At 51.7% G+C, this 22,922-nt stretch overlaps 8 protein-coding genes across 8 annotated transcripts; 3 read left to right on the plus strand and 5 right to left on the minus strand.

The window, feature by feature from the left end:
* Positions 1-535: 535 nt before the first annotated feature.
* PV08_10710 (uncharacterized protein) lies at positions 536-2,108 on the minus strand (the record flags this gene model as incomplete). Its single annotated transcript, XM_016385024.1, has 4 exons — positions 536-941; positions 1,004-1,396; positions 1,436-1,633; positions 1,681-2,108. 4 exons carry the CDS (start codon positions 2,106-2,108, stop codon positions 536-538), a joined length of 1,425 nt encoding a protein of 474 aa, XP_016231626.1.
* A 1,143-nt stretch (positions 2,109-3,251) lies between these two features.
* On the plus strand, positions 3,252-5,288 carry PV08_10711 (uncharacterized protein; the record flags this gene model as incomplete). Its single annotated transcript, XM_016385025.1, has 9 exons — positions 3,252-3,282; positions 3,513-3,704; positions 3,751-3,809; positions 3,865-3,879; positions 3,931-3,994; positions 4,049-4,108; positions 4,159-4,388; positions 4,440-5,002; positions 5,072-5,288. The coding sequence occupies 9 exons, from the start codon at positions 3,252-3,254 to the stop codon at positions 5,286-5,288; spliced, it is 1,431 nt and encodes a 476-aa protein (XP_016231627.1).
* Positions 5,289-5,829: 541 nt separating this feature from the next.
* On the minus strand, positions 5,830-6,920 carry PV08_10712 (uncharacterized protein; the record flags this gene model as incomplete). Its single annotated transcript, XM_016385026.1, has 3 exons — positions 5,830-6,019; positions 6,186-6,498; positions 6,677-6,920. The coding sequence occupies 3 exons, from the start codon at positions 6,918-6,920 to the stop codon at positions 5,830-5,832; spliced, it is 747 nt and encodes a 248-aa protein (XP_016231628.1).
* Positions 6,921-8,571: 1,651 nt separating this feature from the next.
* Positions 8,572-10,173, minus strand: PV08_10713 (uncharacterized protein; the record flags this gene model as incomplete). Its single annotated transcript, XM_016385027.1, has 2 exons — positions 8,572-9,505; positions 9,626-10,173. 2 exons carry the CDS (start codon positions 10,171-10,173, stop codon positions 8,572-8,574), a joined length of 1,482 nt encoding a protein of 493 aa, XP_016231629.1.
* Positions 10,174-11,883: 1,710 nt separating this feature from the next.
* On the minus strand, positions 11,884-13,879 carry PV08_10714 (uncharacterized protein; the record flags this gene model as incomplete). The annotated part of the gene is made up of 3 exons (XM_016385028.1): positions 11,884-11,944; positions 12,001-13,574; positions 13,625-13,879. The coding sequence occupies 3 exons, from the start codon at positions 13,877-13,879 to the stop codon at positions 11,884-11,886; spliced, it is 1,890 nt and encodes a 629-aa protein (XP_016231630.1).
* Positions 13,880-14,878: 999 nt separating this feature from the next.
* PV08_10715 (uncharacterized protein) lies at positions 14,879-16,686 on the plus strand (the record flags this gene model as incomplete). The annotated part of the gene is made up of 2 exons (XM_016385029.1): positions 14,879-15,716; positions 15,800-16,686. 2 exons carry the CDS (start codon positions 14,879-14,881, stop codon positions 16,684-16,686), a joined length of 1,725 nt encoding a protein of 574 aa, XP_016231631.1.
* A 2,859-nt stretch (positions 16,687-19,545) lies between these two features.
* PV08_10716 (uncharacterized protein) lies at positions 19,546-20,982 on the plus strand (the record flags this gene model as incomplete). The annotated part of the gene is made up of 1 exon (XM_016385030.1): positions 19,546-20,982. One exon carries the CDS (start codon positions 19,546-19,548, stop codon positions 20,980-20,982), a length of 1,437 nt encoding a protein of 478 aa, XP_016231632.1.
* A 757-nt stretch (positions 20,983-21,739) lies between these two features.
* On the minus strand, positions 21,740-22,476 carry PV08_10717 (uncharacterized protein; the record flags this gene model as incomplete). Its single annotated transcript, XM_016385031.1, has 2 exons — positions 21,740-22,306; positions 22,378-22,476. The coding sequence occupies 2 exons, from the start codon at positions 22,474-22,476 to the stop codon at positions 21,740-21,742; spliced, it is 666 nt and encodes a 221-aa protein (XP_016231633.1).
* Between the last annotated feature and the right edge of the window lie 446 nt (positions 22,477-22,922).

Raw genomic sequence — 22,922 nt, forward strand, 5'->3', positions numbered from 1 at the left:
TTGAAGCCACGCCGGCGTTAAGTCGTGGAAGGTAGTTAGAAGGCGAAATTGCATGGCCTGCTTTGGTGTGTCCTAGGTGCTTGAGGAGAAAACCACGTACTGTTCTGGGCGAATAAAAACTATGCACATGTCCTGTATCTGGCTTTCTTCTTTTCCCATTGACCTCAATTGTCACCCATGGTCACACCGTTCTCATGTATGTGGTGTGTTTAACATTTAGTGCCGCATTGCAAAGATCTCCACGTAAAGGAGTGATCGAGCTTGTGGCACGTCCTGATACATTTACACTCTTCGACACCTGCAGGTGAATCTGATCGACTTTCTACATCTCAAGTCACGCAGATTAGCCCATCCACCGCCCACTTATCGACTTTATTGTGCTGACACATTTCAGTTGACTGTTCTGAGAAGAGAGGAGTTTGGATGTATCTACAAGCTAGAATGTAGGTCCTGGTAGATCTCAATTATATGTAAAACTCGAAGGGTTCTCAGCACCATTCCAGACATCGTGGTAGAGATTAGTTGCCCCTGAACGCTAGAGAAGTTGTAATGTGATATGAGCACGGTTGATCGCCCGAAGTTCATCGTCCTGGTAAATTTCAATTATGCGGACAGGTCCTGGAAAGACTACGATAGCGAGCTCTTCTCTTTCATCAAGACGTATGGGGTTCCGCAAGGTTTCGGAATATGTAAACGGCTCTGGGGGCTTCCGACACAAGATACGAACACGTCTGAACGCGCCGAGGGGTTCTTCAACGTCGTCCAGATAGCTGTCATAGACCCTCTTGCACTTGCCTCTAATCGTTGAAGATTCTGGGATGGGTGCTTGGGTCCGAGACGGAGAATCAAGCCGAGACACCTGTCTCTCGGCTTTTGAATTACCGTGAAGGATCTCGTGCTCGAGATCGATCACCCGACGGAACGTTCTGTGACATCGCTCACTGAAGGAATTGTCAGAGAAAGCGCCAAGCGTCACGATTTTGAATCATACTGGCCAACATACCACTCGATCTCGACGGAAGAATCGCCAACATGTTCCTGCCGGCAAACAGGGCAGGTCGCGTTGCCGACCTTCTCCCTGCGCTTTGAGGTAACGAACATTTCAATTTGCTGTCCAGGAGAGAAACAGACCTTCCAAGGCCGTGAGAAGTCGATATCACCAGCCGCTGGGTCTTGCAGGATGAACTCTCCGCGTCTAATCTTCTGCGCTCCGACGTCTTCAAACCGCAGCCTCAATACAGCCAAAAAGGCTTCCCAGGAGTCGATCCAGTCGAGATGAATAGGTGCAACCCGGTCCAATGCGTCTCTAAATATGATAGGATTCTGAAGGAGCACTGGTGCTGGTATTGAATTGCGAAGAGACTCTAGGAGATGCAGGGTCTGGTAGCCGGAAGCGCTTCTCTACGTTAGCTGACAGTCTAAAATAAGACGGGACGAAACTTGCATAATGGTCTGTCCCATCCGTTCAATGTTGGTAATTACAGCCATGGAGTTCTGGACGTCGCGACAGAGGTTTCCGTATTCCGTTTTTGTTTCATGGACGGCCACCTCGAGCTGCTTCAACACCTCGGTGTTATCTTTCAGGTCAGCATTTTGTTCTTCCAAGGTCTTGCGTTGAAGCTGTGCGGTTTGGCTAGGAGATGTCAGTCAGAACTCATCATGTTTCCAGTTCTTCCGTACACTTGGTAGTTCAGCAATAACATGTGGATACTGTGAGAATGGGAGCCAATTTCTGCCCTGAAGTTGACGATGTCGTCTTTCTTGCATATTTGCCATTGAATCTTGCGCAATGTACCTCGCCATGAATGTGACTCCCCATTTGAATTGCCCAGACATGGCTGGTACTTCTTCAGACCCTCTATGAAGTTGTCGATTGTCGCCTGGCACTTTTGAGCTGCAGCGGCAAGTGATGCCTGCAAAGATCCTTGCTCGAGTTGAGGATGCAGAATCTGGATCTCCCGAAGCGCGTCTTGGAGTCCATACAACTCGAAAGTGAGATCAACATACTCACAGCTAGCTCCACGCGTGGATCGTAAGGCTTTGATCACATCCTTGATAAGATTGATAGAAGTGATAATATCACCCGCGGAGAATCCGAAGGCGGCCATCGGCTTCCACAGGCTCCTTTGGACATGAAGATCAGATGGGAAAGATGAGTGACCATGATACGATAAGTAGAAGAAAGATTTCTAGGAAGACATGGGATTTAGTGGTAGATAGGCTGATGTGTAAAGACGAGTGTGCCTCATGCAGGAGAAATCGACTGCGCCTTCGTTGCGTTGAGGCTGAGATTAAGCGAGCAAAGATTGGCCCAGCGTGCATATTGGGCTTCAATCCGCGCCTCTGATGGCTGGGCTGTCGGTGTACCTCGCTTATGAATTATCACTTACCGTCCTCACCGACTGCAGCTGGAGAGGCAGATGCTGTGTTGTAGAAAGTAGATTCTCGGTAGGTCGACTGTCTAGGGATGAAGTCGACAAAGTCGACAAGTCTTCTGGCTCCAAGCTGAGTCAGCCTCGTCTGCTTTATTAATCTCCCGACTCGAAAATCCTAAACTTGACTACACACCCCCCTCGATACAATATCCAGAGAAGCTTCGAATTGTCATGGAATGGAGCCTGCGGGCATCCGACAAGCGCGTTCTGTACCCAGATGTTTACTCTGCAGGTGGCAGTTCTTGCAGGAATCTGCAATCTGGGATAAGGCACTCTTGTCTTAGGTACTGACAAGGCTGGCACAGCTTCATACTGCGAAGGATGGATTCAAAGACGTCAATATTTGCATTGAGCCTGACAAAGATGAAGAAAGGGAGGTTGTCTTAAATCCCGTGAGCATTATATGATATTGCTGCTGTCTGCTGGCTGCTGGTGAAGATCATATGCTGTCCCTTGGTGTGCTTGCGCTGGTGATGGCGATGCGCCTGGTTTTCTTCGCGGTGTTTTGAGAATTAGGACCACCTCTTTGTTCAGTCTCGTGTAGGCACATCAGGACTCATCCAACGCACCAATCTCTTAGTTGGGCTCTGACTTTGCGCTTTGCTTCACCTTCCTGTAGCCTCAGCGCGTCAACTGGAAGTCTCTTCCCTTCCAAATCTCCTCACTTCACCTCTCAATTCTACCCTCATCCTTCGCTCTCGTTTTCGCTAACAGCTCGAACCTCTGCTGGTATCCAGAAGTTCTGTAAGTCAATCTAAGAGACGAGGCAAAACCTGAGACGAAGCTGACATTCAAACTAGCCGAAAATCAGCAACAATGAGTTGGGACACTCCAGCTCAGTCCGCAGGTGAGTTGTCTTCTTTCTGCTTCTCACTCAGATCCTCCTCTCCTTGTCTTGAAACTACACACCATGGATTGGATAACAAGATATCGAAGAAGAACAAGGCGTGCTACAACTCCTTGTTGGAAACAGTCTGAACTTTGGCGTATTGAAGAATTTCCAGACCCATGTTGTACCGCAGTCAATCCTTCCTGCAAAGATATGAAATAAATCTGAAGCTGACTGACCTTTACCAGGTGCCCCAAGTTGGGATGGTGGTGCTGCTGGTAACGGCGCAGGCTGGAACGACAACACTGTTGGCAACGGAGCTGCCGGTTTCACTGATTCCTCCGGTGGTCCAGCCACTGATGGTGCCGGCTTCGGGGATGACGGCAATGAGAACTTCGCCCAAGATGCTTCCGGAGGTGCATGCCGCAACTGTGGTCAAGGTGAGTTCTATTGTCAATATTTTGAAGCCGAAACTGAGATTCGCAGATGGCCATTTCGCGCGTGATTGCCCTGAGCCCAAGAAGATGGGTGCTTGTTTCAACTGTGTATGTACCAATTCGTATCACTTTCACTTCTTTTGACAGTACTGACGTTTCCCAGGGTGAAGAAGGCCATGTAGGCAAATACTTCTCCAACTCGCCGTCGATACTGATCAATCTCTCTTAGTCCAAGTCCGACTGCCCGAATCCGCGCAAGTTCAAGGGTGAATGCCGCAACTGCGGTCAGGAAGGTGGCTATGACCTGAAGCAAGATACAAGACTGCAATTACTGACAAGATGACGAGGCCATCGCATCGATGACTGTCCTACCTATGTGGCGAAGTGCAAGAACTGCGAGCAGGAGGGTATGTGGAAAATCAAACGCTCACAAGGACTCCATGTTGACAAGACACAGGCCACACAGCCATGGAATGCAAGAACCCCAAAGTCATGAACAATGCCCATGTTGCCGAGATGTCTGAGGATGAAGCTTGGGAGTCGCTCAAGAAGGCCAGCGATGAGCGTGATATTGGTGACTTCAAGGAGGCCGTGCAGGTCTTGTCCAAGGTTGCTCCCGATTACACCTACCCTCGTCTTGAGAAACAGTTCCGCAAGCGTGGCTTCAACATCTACCTGATTGCAATGGTAAAGAGTCCCATCTGCGCAGCATTCCACTCCAACTGATTTTGCCCATAGGAAAAGGATCATGGCCCTACCTGGACCAATGTCAACCTTCAAGGAGAAATCGGCAAGAAGTATGCTGTCAGCTACTTCAAGTCCGACAAAGCTCAACGCCCTGCACTCGTCGCCAAGTGGCCTGCAACTCCCGAGGAAAACCTCGCCCGGCTGTCCGACGCTGGTACTCCCCTCGATCGTGGTGTCGACATGTGCAAGAACTGTGGGGAAGTCGGTCACAAGAGCAAGGCTTGCCCTCAAGACAAGATGGAGAAGGAGCAGCCCAAAGTCATGTGCCACCTCTGTGGAGAGGAGGGTCATCGTGTTCGTGACTGTACTCAGGAGCGCAAGAAGCCCAGCCGTGCTTGCAAGATCTGTGAGGCAGAAGACCACTTGGCCAAAGATTGTCCCAACCGTGAGAAGCGCACTTGTCGCAACTGTGGCGAGGAGGATCACATCTCCAAGGACTGTCCCAATCCACGCAAGCAGACCTGCCACAACTGTGGTGAGGAAGGTCATGTCTCCCGAGAGTGCGAGCAACCACGCAAGAAGATCAACTGGGCTGAAGTCACCTGCAGCGTCTGGTAAGTCGATGAACTCCGTCCGATGGTGGCAGCATGTTGCCGTTCGTTTGCTAACTTGACTCGCCGCAGCCAGCAGAAGGGTCATGGTCGCGGTAGATGCCCTCAAGCTCAAGCCGACAACGGCGGCCAAGAGAATAAGGCTCCAGATACCGACGCGGGCAATGGCGGTGGTTGGGAGAGCAACGATACCGGTGGTTCTGCACAGGCTGGCTGGGAGCAAGGCGGTGGCAGTGGCGGTGGTGGCTTTGATGCTGTCCCTGCTACGACCTCAGGCGGCGGCTGGTAAGGCTCTAGAGTGTGAGATGGTTGTAGCAGTGTCTCGACCTCTGTGACAACATCTCGAATCCTGCCAAAAGGCCTTTGACTCTCTTTCACCTGACCCTCAACTATCTGCACTTTGTGTAGGTTGTTGCTTGACTCGTACTGAGATTTGAAGCACAGGCTCGTTGATTGCCGACGAGAATAGAACTCACAGTGGTGCATTCGGAATGATTATCGAAGAAATGCTTAAAGTGTCTTTAACGACCTGATGCTTGATAAGATAGAATGGTCCAAACTCTATCAGAAAGACAATAGCACAATGAGAAAAGGTCATGGACCATAAGGATCTCTTGATTCTTCAAAGTTGCTTTTGATTGTGGCCCGATACGACTACCTACTTATCTGCAGATACTGCGTTGACAGTCTCGTGTCTCCGTTGAATGCAGAGCATAGAGCGTATCTTGCTCACGCGGGTTGAGATCACCGTATACTAAACCCGCTGATCGTAAAATCGAATTAACTGAGGCCCTGCAATTCTTTGTGTCTCTTGATTACCTGAAGTGAGCTCACTTCTGTCCAGGTGTCCAAGGCCGCTCTCCGAAATCCTTGTACCCCTTCCCCTTGATGAAAGTGTGTAACCACGGCCCTTGATCCTTTTGTTCGACGAGGTGGAGATACTCAACAGCGGCGGCCGGTCCGTCGATGTCCTTGAACACCGGACCGCCATTCTCGGCACGCTCGTCCGCGTAGTAGAATCTAGAAAGATGGTTGATTTGGTCGTCAGCGTCAGTCCTCCTCATTCATTAGGATGTATCGTTACGTCGCTGTTGTATGAGATTTTGACACCGCCGAGCAATGCCGCAGTGTGCGAGAACGGGAAGGCCATGGGACGGACGGTGAACCAGAGTAGCTGGGTACTCACCTCACGCCGTCCTTTTCATACGCCTTCGTCTCGACCAGGTTTCGAATCGCGTACGCCGTGGCGGCCTTGGTGACGCCGAACGTCAAGACGCCCGGGACCGGGACCACGTTGAGAATGTTGCCGGTGAAGATGAACGTCTTGGTTTCGGCGGTGGCATTCGGAGACTGGGGGAGGGAGCGGAACCCTGCCACGGCATGTTGCAGGGCGACAATGGCCGACGTGGTGTTGACGGCCACGCTGTCGTCGTAGTCTTGGATCTTGAACGAGGAGGTACTCAACGGGTCCGCGGCGTCGTTGGGAATACGGAGCGCTCCTGGATTGGATATGAGAAACAAACACGGAGGAGGTCATTCCAGTGAAAAATAAAACGGTGGATAGAGACAAAACCAAATGAGTCTCGAGTAGCAGGTCGACTCGGATCGACAGGATTGACACTGTCAAGAAGAAGAAGAAGAAGAAGAAGAAGAAGGTCGGAGGCCGTGTTCACGTACCATTATAAACCACCACCGACGGTGGTGCACCGAGTTGATCCTTGACTTGGTCAAACACCCCGGCGACAGTGTCGGGCCGGGCCAGATCGACAGGGACGTAGATCTGGTCTCCTGCCGTGCCGTGGTTTGTCCGAGACGCCAGCGCGACTTTGTACCCTTTTGCACTGAGGGCGCCGGCGACGTGCTTGCCTATGTTTGGGCCAGCGCCGAGGATGAGTGCAACTTTGCTCGCCGGTGATGACATGGTTCGTTCCTGACAGTGGGGGACTGTGGCAATAGTAAAGGAGGTGCCTTGTGCCTAGGTGAGTAACTCGTCGTCAAGTGCAGCACCCCAGTAAAGTGTTAACTAAAGGCGCGAGGCTGGCATGGAAAGGGGGAGGGGGATGTGGAGTGGGAGTGGGAAGTTGGGTGGGTGACGACGACGACGACGACGACAACGGCCGGTTGGTGTTTTGCGTATGATGAGAAGAAGAAGGAGATGAGAAGAGATTCTTCAGTATCGGACCGGACAGTGAATGCACACATACCTCACTGTACCGTCCCCGGGGACTTTATATCTTCAGGTGCCCGGGTAAGGTAGGTAGGTAGGTAAGTTATTCTTCACATCGACACGTACACACACCACCCACCACAAACACACACACACACACACACACACACACACACACACACACACACACACACACACACACACAATCGACGCCGACAATCACGTCATAAAAGACACCTGACCGACCAATAGGCTGCGCTTGGTTCGGTCGAAAGAGATGTCAACATCATCACGCAACAAGCCATTGTACCTAGTTGAAACTAGGTACAATAATATAGGTTCAAGGGTTGGTGGGAAGTCCACAGGGAACGGCGGCCAGCTTGAAAAGTGTCCGAGAGCGGCACGGAGCACCAATCCAGTCTCGTCATTGTCATACCGACTACACCCAAAGCCCGATTTACCTAGCGAAGAAAATCAAAACGAGGAACCAAGGTTTCACTCGGACAAAGAGGCCCTGTCCGCCGCTTACAAATGGTCTGTGTCGAGAACGAATGAAATGAAGATGTACGGGTGAATGTTGGACCAGAGAAGACAGAAAAGTCTCCGCGCCGGCCTCTGCCCCCTTTCTTCCCGGGTAACTGGGGGAGGAAATTCCTACGCTCAAGAGAAATGCACAGGAGTATCGAACATCTGTTAATCGAAACGCAGCTTACGGCCAGCCATATACCTCCCGTGAAAGATTTCTGATACGTGTAACAGCAAGTCTTAGCGTAAAGGTCATGTCAGTCGTCAACTAGCATACATCATAAACCTGGCATTGGTTTATCAGAATGAAAAAAAGGAAAATCAACAGGCCAACACAGAAAAGTCAAAAGCCAAAAGCCAAAAAGAGGCAGCAAGAAAATCATGCAATCATAGTCTTCGCCGTAGGAGTAAAACAGAAAACAATGCGTATCATCTTGACTCCCATGGCCATTCTTGCCATTAGGGGAAATAACAAAAGTTCGTAGTCGCGTATCATTCATACTGCAAACAGCACCCAGCAAAGCATAACAGACCGCAAAATTCGAATCCGAATCCAAATGGGAACCACGAACAATCTCAGTTGCATAGACGGTGACACCTGCCCCAGCCTCTTCAACAAGTCCAAGTAAGCTGCCATTGAACATGAAAGAGCCTGCTGCCAAGATTAACAAAGTCGTCAACCCGAGCGAAGAGAGGCATAAGAAGACGCAACGTACGCCGATCAAACCTGGTGACTTGCCCGTAGGACTACTCTCATCAGAACAGAAGCCCAAAGGAGAAGAATAAGAAGAAAGGTCATAACGACAGTCCAAAGCCTGTCGCCTTCCGCCCTCCGCTTCCAGATAGATCGCTTCATTCCGTGTGCAGAACTCCCCCCAATTCATCCAAACCGACTCTGCATAGATTGACTTCGACCCCGAAAGTACTGCTGCATTTGCGGTGCTGCAGTATAGGCCTGGATGTCGCAGTGGCTTGGTAAATAGAGCGATGCCGAGGTCGTCGAATTCTCGGCTTGGCCATGATCTCGAGTCTGGGCCTGAGCGTGAATTTGTGGCCTACACATCATCGACTCATCGGGACCTTGCATGAACAAACGGTATTCTTGTCGTGGGTATGTATTCTGCGGCGGCGGCGGCGGCGGAGCCTGATAGTAAGGTCGCCGCTCTGCCTCTGCACTCAGCAGCTCTAGCTCCCAAGAAGACATGCTTTCCATCATTTGTGCAGAGGCCGGACGCCGTGCTCTCTTTCGACGTTTTGACGAATCAGCAGATGCCGCAGGTGCACCCGTTGGATCTTCATCCACATCGAGACGGTCGTGACTGGCCTTGTGCTTCCGGACCGCCTTACGAGAACCAATGGCATTGTCTTTCTCTGTGTAATAAGTCTCAGGCTGGATGAGGATGCCATCACTCAGCTCCGCCATACTCGTGGTGGGCGTACTATGGTAGGAAGACGAGACGGAAGTAGAAGCTTGAACACTAACACTGCCAGCGCTTGGTTGCGCGACGGCACCCGACTCCGCGTTGCTCATTGGAGTCGTCTCATCTTGTCTCTCGGAATTATTTCCACTGTTTCTTTTCGGAATGTCTTCTGAGTGATAGCCTCTTCTGTGTTCAGTGAGATGGTCCAATCTCGCGAATCCCTGTGTGCCTTTTCTCGTACACTTGGGCCAGGGACAGTCCTGACGAGTGACGTCGTGCTGGGACTTGATGTGTCTGTTGACGTCGGCCTTACGACTGAAGAACCTTTTTGGTTTTCCGTCGTCTCCTCGGCATTCTACGTGGGGACAAGGGAGTCGCTCTTTAGGATTGTCCCTATAAAGATCCGTTAGTATGAAAGGTCTCGGACTGCAGTACTCGAATAGATCACGAACATGCAGCAGAACACAAAATCATTAAACTAAGACGTCTCGGAGAATGGAAATGCGATCTTACGTTTTGTTCACACTCCCGCCGTCTTCAGTACGTTGCGCGCGATCCTTGTTTTGGTGGGGTTCTTCTTCTTTGTATTCGATGGCCGAAAAGGCCGAACCATTATGAGGTGCTAGTGAGTTGCCAAAGGATCCGCCTTGACTAAGGAAAGTGGCGACGTTATGAGTACCAGTTGCGAGTTGATAATGAGCAAACGCAGGAGAGTTAGTCGCACTTCTAGCCTGGCTATAGTTGCAGGAAGTGCCACTGCTGCTTCTTTCTCTATAAGTGTGGTGTGTGCTCGCCATCGTGTACAGCTGTTCATTCTCATATCCTTGCAGACGAGGTCGTTGTGCAGGTGTGTGATCTGAGATATAACGAGGTGTATTGCTGAAAGACTGGCTCGATGCAAAGCCACTGACACCACCACCATACTGATAAGGTGGAGCCGCCGCCGAAGAGGTCCTAACATCTCGGGCTGGATACGAGTAGATGGGCAACTGCTCGTGTTGGTAACCATCTTCCTGCCAAAAGCTATCGTCAGGCCACGCATTATTCTGAACTTCTGCCATGCTCGACGATCAAGCTATCTCTTTGTCTGTGTTCGTGTCTGCTGTTGCTGTTCAGCAGGGAGCAAGCGTCATGTACCCAGCGCAGAACGCATCGTCAGTAGAAGAGAACGCTACGGCCCAAAGAGAGCCTGATGGTCAGAACTTTCAGCCTGATTGGCACTTCGCTCACCGTGCGGCTGAAACGATTCGAGCGCAACCTGCAAAGTAAGGAAGATCGTGGTCGACTTGTTGTCAGGTGCAATGCTTGACTACCAAGCTCGTTTAGTCGAGAAAAGGCAGAAGACGGGCTGTGTAGATTTCAAAGCGGGCTGTAGAGACGCACGTTTTATAGCAAAGGCGCTCCCTATTCGTAGCAGAGGTGTCGTGCCGAGGGTAGGGAATAAGTGATGAGAATAGAGAGTGAGCCTATCAGTTTCCACTTTGCAGAATGGACAATGTTCCGACTTTATCCAGTCGAGTTGACCAAGGTCCTCAAGAGAGTGGATCTTAGAGTTGCCAGGTCTCCAAGATAGCCTTTTGGAAATCTATGGTTGAGAGCGCGAAAGCATCGAACATTCGACGGGCCAAGACCTCCAAGGATACAGCCAACGGCTGTACGGAGTAGCTGCACAGAATGATGTCGCCCCAAGGAACAAAGAATATCATGAATGGGTGTCATGATCAAACCCCCACGTGTTGATGCAAGGTTGTTCAGCCGCAAGCGGGTGCTACCGGTGGTCTTTAAGGGCCGGCGTCAAGAGCCCAATCACATACTGGGTCAATAGCAAGGCTATGTTCAAGGCTCAACTTCCGCAGATCAAGGGATCCCAGATGGGAAGGGAGACTTAGAGATTCGTTGCCTCCCTCGATTCCAGTGCCCCTCGAACCCACGGGATATGCAGTGTGCCACGGCTGGCCAACAGACGCAAACAAAAGGGAGTAACACTGCCCGAGTTTGATGGTCACTCGGCCACAATTCCATCGTTGCCCTGGGACACCGAAGCAACGAGTGTCGGTATGCAGTCCACGCCTTCGTCTTAGTTGGGATGTACACACGAGGCGCGTTCGAATGCTGTGTACTCGGACAAGAGGACGTCTCCGCTAAATGGCGCCATCTTCTTACCGCCTCCGCAGGATGGGTTGATTCTGGCATCAAGAGGCAGTGTCAGTCAATAAAAAATTACCTTGCTGTTTCGAAATGCATGGTTGCCTTTCCACGTTGCCGTGCATTTTCCCTTTCGAAAACGTCGTCCGCAGAGGAATAATGCCGAAAAGCTGCCCGGGACCACGGTGAGGCTGAGGAGATGCGAGCAAGGGGTGGATGGTTTGCAGTCGAGCTCGACACAGGTGCTTTGTAACTCGATTGGGTCTAGTGGCTGCCTTTTCGGTCCACAGCCACCCTGCGACAGTACCACCCGGCTGTGAGCAGGCCAACTGGGTGACACGAACGAGTGAGGCGGAGTAGTGTCGTTGGCTACTTCGCCGTCGACTACCAGAGCCCTAGGTTAGTGAGTCGTGCGGCACAGGAGTCATACACAGCGATTCACGAAATGGCGCCAACCACGAATCCCGAGGGAATGGAAAACACTGCAGTTCTGGAAACATCACGCTGGGCCCGAGAATGAATCTCTGTTAAACCCTCCGAGAGCAAATACACGACCTTTGCGATCTGCAAATGTCATGTCTGCAGGCAACCGAACAGCTTGCCAGGTTCGTGCTTAAGTAGCTACCCTACAGATCATCTTCCAGAAACTTGTACACGAACTTGAAATCAGCCTTCCGACGGTTCATCCTGCATCATGTTAGGCAAACAGAAGGTCATCATGGGACAAAGGCGACGAGTCTTACCACGTGCTCTCGTAGTCGAAGAAACGGTACGTTCCTTGCTCGTACTCTTCGGTGATTTGTTTTGGCTCTTCGTGTCGTTGGAACCATGTCTGGTACTGTTTATGGAACCGCCAGCTTTGTTGTTTCAGCGCACGTGCGGCGAGCCATTGTTGATATGTATTTTGGCGATAGTAGAAAATGTAGAATAGAGTATCTGTCTCCAATCTTTGATTGTCGTAGAGCGCCGGATCATCGAAGATGGGAAGTACGTCCTGGGGATAATGCGCAGGGGTATTGTACTTGAATGTGGGTCGATAATGTTGTGGCCTGTCGCTGTCTGATGGTTCTGGGCAGGTTTCTTGTGAAGCCTGCAGCAGTCTAGCGAGCTGCGACGGAGGCTGAGTCGCTCGACTCTTGGTCGTCTCGAATGAATCTAACAGGTCTTGCAGGCCAGGTGGCAAGTGGTAGATTGACTCCACTGTGTCTTCATGGCTTTCACCGTTAGTCGTAGGTAATTCGTCCGCAATTACAGGTTCTTGCACAGCCTCAGACTTGTCCATGGCTGGAGTTGGAGGTATACTGCTCGGTACGCTTGCCGCGGGGGCGCTAGTGGAGCTGAGTGTCGGTGACTTGGAGTGACTAGATTGGTCGTGCGAGATAGAGCCGTCCATGCTCGCGGCGATGGGAGCTGGTGACGCTGTCTTTTCCACTGGCTGGGCAGGAACAGAAGCTGGAGACGTCGTTGTCGACGTCCTTAGTGGTGCTGGGAGAGGATGGGACGCAGGCGCAGGACCGGCCGCGATGGGGGGAGGAAGTGGTGCAATGCCCACTCCGCTCTTGTCGCTGGCTGCAGCGGCAGCAGCTGCCGAGGCATACTTCAAAGTCTCCCCGGCCGGTCGATTGGGTAAGGGTGCTGGTTTCATAGTATTATCCTTGGGCACAGGAGGCGGAGGTGGCATTGTGTTGAGCGTCGCAAGGGCTGGCAGTGGTGACTTGAGCTGCGTGGACGGGCGTCTGGCAGGAGCATGATCAGCTTTCGTCTTCTTGGGGACGACTGCTTCGGGGTCATTGTCCTCCTGAATGGACTGTGTATCTTGAGAAGATATTCGATCCACCTCGTTGGCCAATCCAAACTGCGCTTCTTCGCTATCCAAGTTGCAGTCGTCGTAGATTCCCTCATAGGCTTCCGCATCGAAATCGGGTTCACGACCTTCCCTCACGACCTCTTCTACATCGGACTTGATGGCAGCTACCACATCATTCTCGACGTTGCCGTTCTGCAGAGACCGTAGTAATAGTTGTAGTCTGGACTCATGCCACTTGTATGTCTCGGTCATGCTCTCGATCTCTGCCAGCCGGTCTGCTTTAGAGTTGTCTTTCTGCTTCTTCTTGAGCGCGGCTTGAAGATTACCGGCTTCCGGTTCCAGTTCCTCAGTCAGTATCCTGTTAATCTCCTCAAGTTGATCCGATAAGAAGTCACAGAGCTCTTCCCGCTCCTTCTCCTTCGGATCTAACTTTGTATTCTGCGACAGTCCCTCTTTCGAGAAGGCTTTCGTCTTCATCTCTTTTTCGACAGCTTTGAAGATCTCCATGCACTGTTTGCCATGTCAGTTATCATCATACCCTTGAATTACGGGTCCATTACTTTTTCTATCCGTTTCCGTTGTTCTAGCAGGGCTGACTTGTCTTTGATCTCATTGCCGGCTGCCCACGTCTTGATCTGATCGCGCGATCTCTGCAGTTTCTTGATTTCTTTCTTCAGGTTATCCTCCAACTTGTCTTTTTGCGCAGCATTAGTGGAAGAATATATCTTCTCATAGATGCCCTCGAAGGCCTGAATGCCTTCGTCCACCTTTTTGAAGGTCTTATCGATCTCTTGCTGTGTCTTTCGAGACGCCATTGTCATGCTGGTGGGAAGGGATGTTGGGGGAGAGGTACTACGCGAGGGCGAAGTTTGTGAGTTTGCGGTATACCATGAGGGAAGCGGACGTGAATGCGATTCAAGCGAGTCCCTTCCAGCCGCGCTTGAACGGGCTTTGGGACTGCGTTTCACGTTCGTCAGAGTTCACGTGACCCACGTGATGAGCACGTGATGTTGGTATGTGAGAAGGCCCGGGGTTAACTATTACGGGCCTAGCCATCTTGGCGCCATCTGGAGGCTCCTGGCTCATGCTCTCATTGTTGGAGAGAGGACTTCTTCGCTTTCCTTATACCTCTGTTGTCTGGTCTTTTCGCATCCTTCTTTTTGATTACATTGACTCATTGTAGGGACATCCTAACATGCCCAGTACTCTTTTGTCTCAGACATACAGATTGCAGTCTAGTGACGAGCCTGATGACGTACGTTGGGTGCCGAACAGCCTCCGGACACCCACGAAAACTCTCATATTCACGAGCTTTTGACGACGACTGATGGCTACGTGAACTCCGCCGCGGCCCACTTGTTCTGCTTCGTTTGTACTTGTTTCTGTCAAAAAAGCCTCATCTGGAAGTCTCGCAGCGACCTGCTGCTGTACTATCTTGCAGTTTCGAGTCGAGCTTGCAAGTTTTGTCAGGATTACCATGGATCTTTGGCCAATGAAGGGAGCAACGGATAAATGATATCACGGATAAACGATACCACGGATGTGCTTCCCACACGAACTTACCGTACGAGCGTGTGCCGATTCAGGTAAGGTTGGATGACATAATAGACCGTGCCCGGAGGATTTGGCCATCGATCGGAGAATCGTCGGCCAGCGTAACAACATTGACGGGTCCATAGAATACATCCTCCTACTCGACATGGACTATATAACAGAGCCTGTAGCCGCTTGCATATGGCTACCATCTGGATCATCTCAACAGTAAAGGCTGTATCCTCAAGCTCTACTTTGGAACTGCTTGTCTACGACCAGCAATGTCGGAAACAAACTCTCCCGCGCCTCAGGACGACTATGAGTCTGAGCTAGCTCGTCATTCATCTTTCCCTTCACGTCTGCTGCGAACTGAGACTCGCCAGACCCTTCAGGAACTGGGACTGTCCGAGTCCCAACCTCGTCGAGACATCAACTACCCTGAGATTGGCCCGTCAAATCCTATCTTCCCTGAAGAGTATACCCTCGAAACAGCTACTGGTCTTGTGCCCCAACGCACGTTGGAAGAGCTTCGCTCCAGAACTTTGAGCATACCTTCCAGGCCACCACAAGATGACCTACCTAGCATTTCTTCTGAGGAAGATCTCGAAAAGAAAGGAGCCCAAGAACCTGTGGAATTCGTCACTTTCAAAATCGGCGATCCTGAAAATCCTCACAACTGGTCGAAGATGTTTCGCTGGTATATAACTATGGTGGCGTCCATTCTTATTGTCTGCATTGCCTTTGGGTCATCCAATGTGACCGGTGGTTTGGGATTGATCGAAGAAAAATATCATGTCTCACAAGAAGTTGCCATCTTGACATGTTCCATCATGGTCTGCGGTTTCGCTGTTGGTCCACTTCTCTGGAGTCCACTCAGTGAGATATTCGGACGACAACCTGTTTACATCATTTCCATGGGATTGTATACCATCTTCAACATCCCGTGCGCTTTATCACCAAACATTGGCGGGCTCCTTGTTTCCCGGTTCCTCTGTGGTGTGTTTTCCAGCTCGGGCTTGTCTCTCGCCGGTGGTACGATCGCCGATATTTGGGATATTGAGGACCGTGGGATGGCAGTAGCATATTTTGCAGCTGCACCGTATTGTGGCCCTGTTCTTGGTAAGTTCCAATTCACGTTGAAGAAGCATATCAACCGTCCTTACATACTACATCGGCCTACAACAATTTCTGACTACTCACAGGACCTATCGTCTGTGGCTGGATCAATGTTGGGTCTCATCGACTTGATCTCTTCTTCTGGGTAAACATGGCTTTCGCCGGCGTCATGCTCATTATCATGGGCCTTATTCCCGAGACGTATGCCCCCGTTATTCTGAAAAGACGAGCGAAGAGACTGAGAAAGGAAACCGGCGATCCGAACATCATCACAGAACAGGAGAAAGTCAAACTCACGCTCCGCGATATTGTCCGAACCAGTTTGGTCAGACCTATCGTGATGATCTTGACTGAGCCTGTTTTGGATTTGATGTGCATGTATATCATGCTGATTTATTCCATGCTTTACGCCTTCTTTTTCGCCTACCCTGTCATTTTCGGCAAGCTTTACAATTTCAACGACGGACAGATTGGATTGATGCTCATCCCAATCTTGATAGGCGCGGCATTTGCCCTCGTTGTCACACCTCAGATTGAACACCACTTCAAGAAAATATGTGCACGCCGCAGTCCTACACCCGAGGATCGACTGATCGGCGCGATGATTGGAGCCGGCTTCATCCCCATATCACTCTTTATCCTTGGGGCTACGTCTCAAAGAAGCATTATTTGGGTCGGTCCTGCGTCATCCGGCATTGCATTTGGCTTCGGAATGGTTCTTTGCTATTACTCTGTCAATAACTACATCATCGACTCATACTCAAAGTATGCTGCTTCTGCGTTAGCGGCCAAGGTCTTCCTGAGAAGTGGTGGCGGTGCTGCTTTTCCTTTGTTTATCACGCAAATGTACCACAAACTTGGACTCGAATGGAGTTCCTGGCTGCTCGCTTTCATCGGCTTAGCCATGGCCTTGATTCCTTTCAGTTTTTATTTCTTCGGAGCAAGAGTTCGAGCTAAGCTGAACAAAAAGTGAGTCAAATGAGGCTTCTTCCTGCATAATCCGCTCGGGATAGCGGTTGTGGGAACAGACCAGAAAATCCGCTTGAGATGATGCACAGTCCGCGATTTCCATGCAATTGGGAGGGTGGTTGAAGGCGTTACAATCCATTACCGTTGATGTCACGGATTTCACACCATGTCTGATCAGAAAGAAGAATCAGAGAGCTGTCGCGCCAGGCTGAAATAGGTATCTGTTCACACTACACTGATCGTCTTGGGGCAGTCCGAAGTTTAGACTCCAGCCCAGTCGGAATGCCAACAAATGGCGTCGAACTTCACGGTAGCTCAAAATTAATATAATTTATTATATACAGAAAAAATTGGTTTGCAGCCCATTCAGGTGTCCAAGGGCTGTTAATTGCGAAGGGCTAATCTCGCCTTCACTGGGGTCGGATGTGATGTTGTGTGATAGGTATTTCTTGTTTCTAGGAACTAAGAATGTCTTCAAGTCTTGCCGGCGCTATCAGGTTCGACGATTCGGATGGCTCCCGCCAGCCCCCAACGTCCTTGAACAGTTGTCCTCGACGTCTCCGACACGTCCGGGGAATCGCGACCGACCCACCCAAGCTAGATTTGCGACTTGCGGTCTACAGGGCAGGACTCCGTACCGTACGGAGTACGAGCAGGGCCACTCCAGGTCTGGACCCTGGTGTAGCCAGTGTGGCACCTGATTAGCAAAAGTACTCTCTTGGTCGTTGCTCCTCGGACGGAGTACTCCTGTCCGATAAATCCCACCGTACTCCTTCAGAATTGGCTGCGAGCAACGTTCTCAGTGCCTGATGGCCTGAAAGAGCCTCTTGCAGCAAAGTTGGTGCAGCGCAGCTCGCCACGATGCCTACTTGGTCCTGAGAGGCAAACTCGAGCAGCTGCAAGGATAGCCCATGGTGCCAACCTGTACTGTCGGCTTCCATTCCCTAGATTTCCCTTTTCGAGCGCTTCCGCAGCGAAGGGGATTAATAGTCCCGATCATTGACATTGTCACTGGATGAAGGCCACACTGGGCGCGGTCAACCCTGGTTGCAAGCGAGAGCTCATTGTAGATAGGAATCTTCCAAGCGCAGGGGCGTAGAGAGTCTGAGCTGCTGGGATGTCGGCTTCAGGGCCTCGAGCACGCCAACAGTAGGCTGCGAAAAGCGTCCAAGGCAATAGGGACATCCACGTTTCAGGAAGGCTTACAATTGGGGCGTCTCACGGGATCATCAGTCCCTGTGGCCAACACTGCTTGCTACGAGCGGAATCTCAGCCTACAACGCTGAACAGGGAGCGATCACGGCAGGGATCCTACATACTGAGGGTTTGCGTGACTCTAGTTCGATGAATCTGTGGGAGCGGAAGTCTCGCAAAGGCGTGTCTGGCCTGGCATGTGGCGCACGGCACTTTGTTTTGTTGCTGCTTGTCTGAGACGCCGTGCGACCGTGGAAGCCTTCTCCGGACACATTGGTCATCAACTCTCTGCGACCGACACACAGAGTTGGGTACGAAGATTGGCGGCCCTCCCAACCTCAGACATACTTGACGTGCACACTATTGAGCCTACCGAGTGACATTTTGTCGTCCCATCACGAAATAAACGGTTGTGATTGTCAGCTACAAAGATACGGGAGGGAGATTAAAAGAACGCTCTCGAGTCTCCAGGGCTGACCAGGCTTCCCTCGCTCTCGGCGCGACGCCCCCGAGCAGCGGTGGCTGCAGCTATTGCTCCAAGCGATGGGATCCCTGCAAAAAACGTACAAGTCATTGGATGGCGCCTGCACCGGGCCTTGAAAGTTGAGTCAAGTCACTACTCCATGCCAGGATCCTTTTCCTGAACCGCGTCCACTGAATCAATAACACGCACATGCATCTACGGAGCACACACTTCTCAAGGGATCCTCGCAATGCCTCAGTGGTGCTGCATCCTCTCCGAACCATGCAGCTCTCAGGGGACGGGTCACATTGTCCCCCCTTGCAATCGAAGCAAGGGGGGAGGATCGAGCCGACGCGTGCCCTGTGGCATATTGATGCTCCGGACAGCAGTGACAGCTCGATGATATTGCTTGGGCTGGCAGGCAATGAGGGCGCTTGAAGCTGTGATAACTTCTTTGCAAGCGTCTACGCACATTCCCCAAAGATCTACGCTTTGTGGGTGCTAGTCAGAGCGGTTAAGCTTGGAGACTCACCGCATGGTTCGACGGAAACGGAAAGGCCCTGCCGTCCCGTCAGCCCACGATGCATTGCACGTACAGTAGCGGTGCATCCAACAAGCTGATCGCAGCAGCAGTGCAGCCCCAAGCCTTTTAAGGGCGATTCTCGACCGTTTATTACCCCGGATGGCATGAATTCACAGCCCGAAGACGCACTATTCACAGACCCATCGCGGCCAGGAAATGCGGCCTAGCCAGGTCTTGTGTGGGCGCCACGCACAAGGATATCATTGATCGCACGCCTTTCCAGATGAAGCGTGTGTGGTGCCTGACGGACTTGGACTAAGTCAACCCACATCTATCATGGCATCCGCCCATTTCAAGATCACTATTCAGACTTTTTGGAAGTAGAGATATCTGATGCTCGGAGACTTAACAGACGAAAACCTGTTACCACTGCTTTCAAGAGCGTTACAGGAAGTTTCGCCCTGGAAGACCTCCAACACTGTCTTCAATCAGTCGGCATCGTCTGGCTCGTCTGCTTTACGTGCCAATCGAACCACCATCGCACCAACTGCTTCTAGCACTACGAGTGTTGCAAGAAAAGGATGAGGATCCCGAGCATTATCACACCGACGTCTCCAGAACTACACGAAATCTCCATTCTCCCTGAAGACCCTCAATGGGGGATAGACACAAGTCGTTCAGCCATGTCACCGCTCTCGTTACAGACCGACTTATACCAGACCTACCCGGAAATGACCATGTCGTATGCCGAGAAATACTTCGCCCATGTTGATACACCTGCGTTATCAGTGCTGCCAAAGGGCCCATTCCTGGAATGGATCATGCTAGACCGCTCAAAGAGGCCTCGAGATAACACGGTGCTGTATACAGTCCTCGCCGTGGGATCGGTGTTTGCCAACGGCTCCGCGGCAGCTGCGCATCTGTCCGAATTCTCCCAGATCGGCTCATCTGGAATAGATGCCCTCGGCGGATCCCTGCTGCATCTGATGCTGACTACGTTACTCTTCGCCAACCTTCGCCATCTGCAAGGGGATTACGACGGAGCGGCGGAACTATACATCTCTGTGTACAAGATGGGCCAAAGGGAACTGTCGAGCAGACCTGCGGACCAAGGCACGGCCACACCTCCGTGGGCTTTTGGACTGGACAGAGGGTCAATGATGGAGTGTGCAAAGCGGGCCACATGGCTCGCAGACGTCATGTTGTGCCTGGGCTCATGTCGATGCCCGTATGCCCAGAGACAGTCGATGTGGGAGATCCAACACGCCCACCAAAACAGCGTCCACGACTCTCTTTCGTTGGACGGCAGCACAGTGTCGCGGCCGGATCTCATTCTGATCGCCACGGCGTTGAGGGAAGTCGCCGTCATGGCTGGCACACCGAGGGCTCTGTGGCAGCACGAGACCAACGTCAACTTCGAAACGATCAGAAGCCGTCTTGACACCTGGGACGTCGCGTTCCAAGGCAATCGTGCAAGAGGACAGGTCTCTGCACGTCGAAGTTCCGCAGACCAGCAAGTCGACATACTGTACTTCTTCGCAAAGGCTCTCCTCCATCGACGAGCCTGTCCTCCGTGGTCCGGGCCCGAAGCCCAGGCACACTATGCCCACGAGGCGTTCGTCAATGCCAGCAAGATCCTCCGCGTCGCCCAGCAGTTGAGCAACTCGAGGACGGAGGATGCTTCCGCCTTCACCATGTTGTGTCCGTTCATCGGCCTCGCCATCTTTGAGGCGTTCGACATCATCACCGCCAGAGGCACAATGTACCATCTGCACGGGGAGGAGAGCCGCGTCATGTCGATGATGTCGGCGGGCCTCGAAACCCTGGAGGCACTGTCCCAGTCTTGGCACGGTGGCCGCGAGCAGCTCGACTCGGCCAAGAAGAGGATGGAGATCATGTTGCGGATGACACTGCCCAACCAGAATGGAAATGGCGGCTTCTACTTTTCAAAGTCCATGCAAGCGTCGGGAGAATGGGAGCAGGATGTCATGTATTCTTGTCCGTTACTGGACTACTTTGACGAAATGGACTGGAGTAGTCTGATTCAACTGGATGGCAACTTTTGCTGTCTTGATGGAGAGGATCAGCAGATGAATCTGTCGTTGAGCTGGAGAATATGAAATGGTCCAGGGCGGAGTTTATCAGGTACAGCAAACGCGGGGGATCTTCTAGGAATAAAAATGGGGTAGACTGTTTTGGTTTCTGGTGTATAACATCGGTACATTAATGTAGTTGACCATTTCACAAGCCGCCACATTTAGGCCTATTGCAGCCGAGTGTTGTTATTTCAAGAAAGTGATCGTAATCGCAAGGGACCCTTCTTCCAGAACGGAACGGGAATCCAACGATTGCCATTCGGAGTCTAAGCAATACCTTTGTCGGACTAGGTGTGTCCGATGACCGGTGAGTAGGTGTTTAGACCTTCGGGTTAGGTCCACCTTGACCGACACTCCCAACAAACACCGCCCTGTGGAGTGTCGGAGGTCGTGGTCGACGAGGTCTCTGGGACTCATGCGCGATTGGCCATGTTATGTATACCATGCATTCTGGATCAAGGCTTCAGCTTCCGAGTGTGGAGCTCCCGTTTGGAGAAGAAGCCACAATGGATCCAACCTTCCTGCCTTGGAGACGGCACAGGAGAGAAAGGCGCAGACCATGTGTCTACGGCCCTCCCATCAAGCCGTGCCTGATAAGGGAGGATGCCAGTCAATAGATGTATAGTCCTGAAGAGCACCGTGGCCCATTTGCAAGATGTGCTGTGACATGATTTCACTGTCGTGCACCTGAGCTCTCGACGCAAAACTTGAATCTTAGCCAGGCTAGTCGGCTCGAGCGTAAGGTAGTCTCGCAAAGGGGAATGGCGAGAAGAGGGAGAATTTACTTCTCGTTTCTCTCTGCTGCCTCGTGAAGTTTCAATCTTTGCATGAGCCTCTCTCTCATAAAGTCAGACAGACCCAATATTCCGTCGTTGGTGACGACACGGTACGTCCCGCTGGGCTCGTACCTGCCGTGGCCGTCGACAAACTCGCCGTTCCCGTCGACCTCGATGCTCCCAAAGATGTCCTCAGGGTCCGGGATGCGGCCAAAATCTGGGACTCGTCGTTGATCGTAGACGTGCACCCATCCGCCTCGACCTGCACCGCCGTAGCCGCCTTGGTCGCTCGCGCCAAACGAGCCTGTCTGTTGCCTGCGCGAGGCCTGCAAGAAGCTAGCACCGGAGGACGACATCATGACAGCAGCTTGGGACTGGACGAATGGGTCTGCGTGCGCGTATTCGGCCATGACTGCTTGGAGAATAGAAAGGAACCTCGGGTTCTCTGTAAAGGAGGCTGGAGTGGGGGGGAGTTTGGTTGTTGAGCCGATGGCCAGAGAGGGCGTGGGTGGTTCGGTGGACAGGAAGGAAAGGACGTGGGATGAGGGGTTCTGGGGGTCTTTCAATGCATACTGTGGCCGTTGTTAGTCCTAGGCGCCTAGAGAGGTGGTGGTGCCGTATGGAATACCCGGAATACACTTACGATGTGACGATTGTTGCTCAGGGTCGAAGAAGCCCGCAGTTGAAGGACTGGACGCGCGGCGTGTCGTAGAAGTGCTCTGGCAGTTTGTCCTGGATTCATGACTGATGGGTGTTGGTGGTAAGCACTATTCGAACTTGCGAAAAGGCTTCGTCTTGAGCTTCAAACGTGAATATTTTTTTGAACAAGCACCAGCCCGTCCATGACGTCGCGTTGTTGATACTGTACTCAGCCTTGCTAATCTGAGTACTCGTACGTGCCCAGGTGCGCGAGGCTGAGCATCTGAACAAGTTCCTCGCTTCACCTGCCTTTCAGCGTGGCTCTGTTTACAATGTTCGCATAGTCCAACCAGCATTGCACACTCTGTAGACGCTGTTAGTACAACTCGTCGTAGTAAACAGTGGCGGGTGACGGAGCGGTTGACCAGTAGCATCTGCTGTCTGAAGCTTTCCCGCCCTCCGAGACACAAAGATTGTTGCGCCATCGCAAGCCAAGCCGAGATGATCTGTGAACAAACCTGCGCAAGTTGGCATTGAGGACTCGAAGAG

This window comes from Exophiala spinifera (genome assembly GCF_000836115.1).
Source record: "Exophiala spinifera strain CBS 89968 unplaced genomic scaffold supercont1.8, whole genome shotgun sequence".
NCBI classification, from domain to species: domain Eukaryota; kingdom Fungi; phylum Ascomycota; class Eurotiomycetes; order Chaetothyriales; family Herpotrichiellaceae; genus Exophiala; species Exophiala spinifera.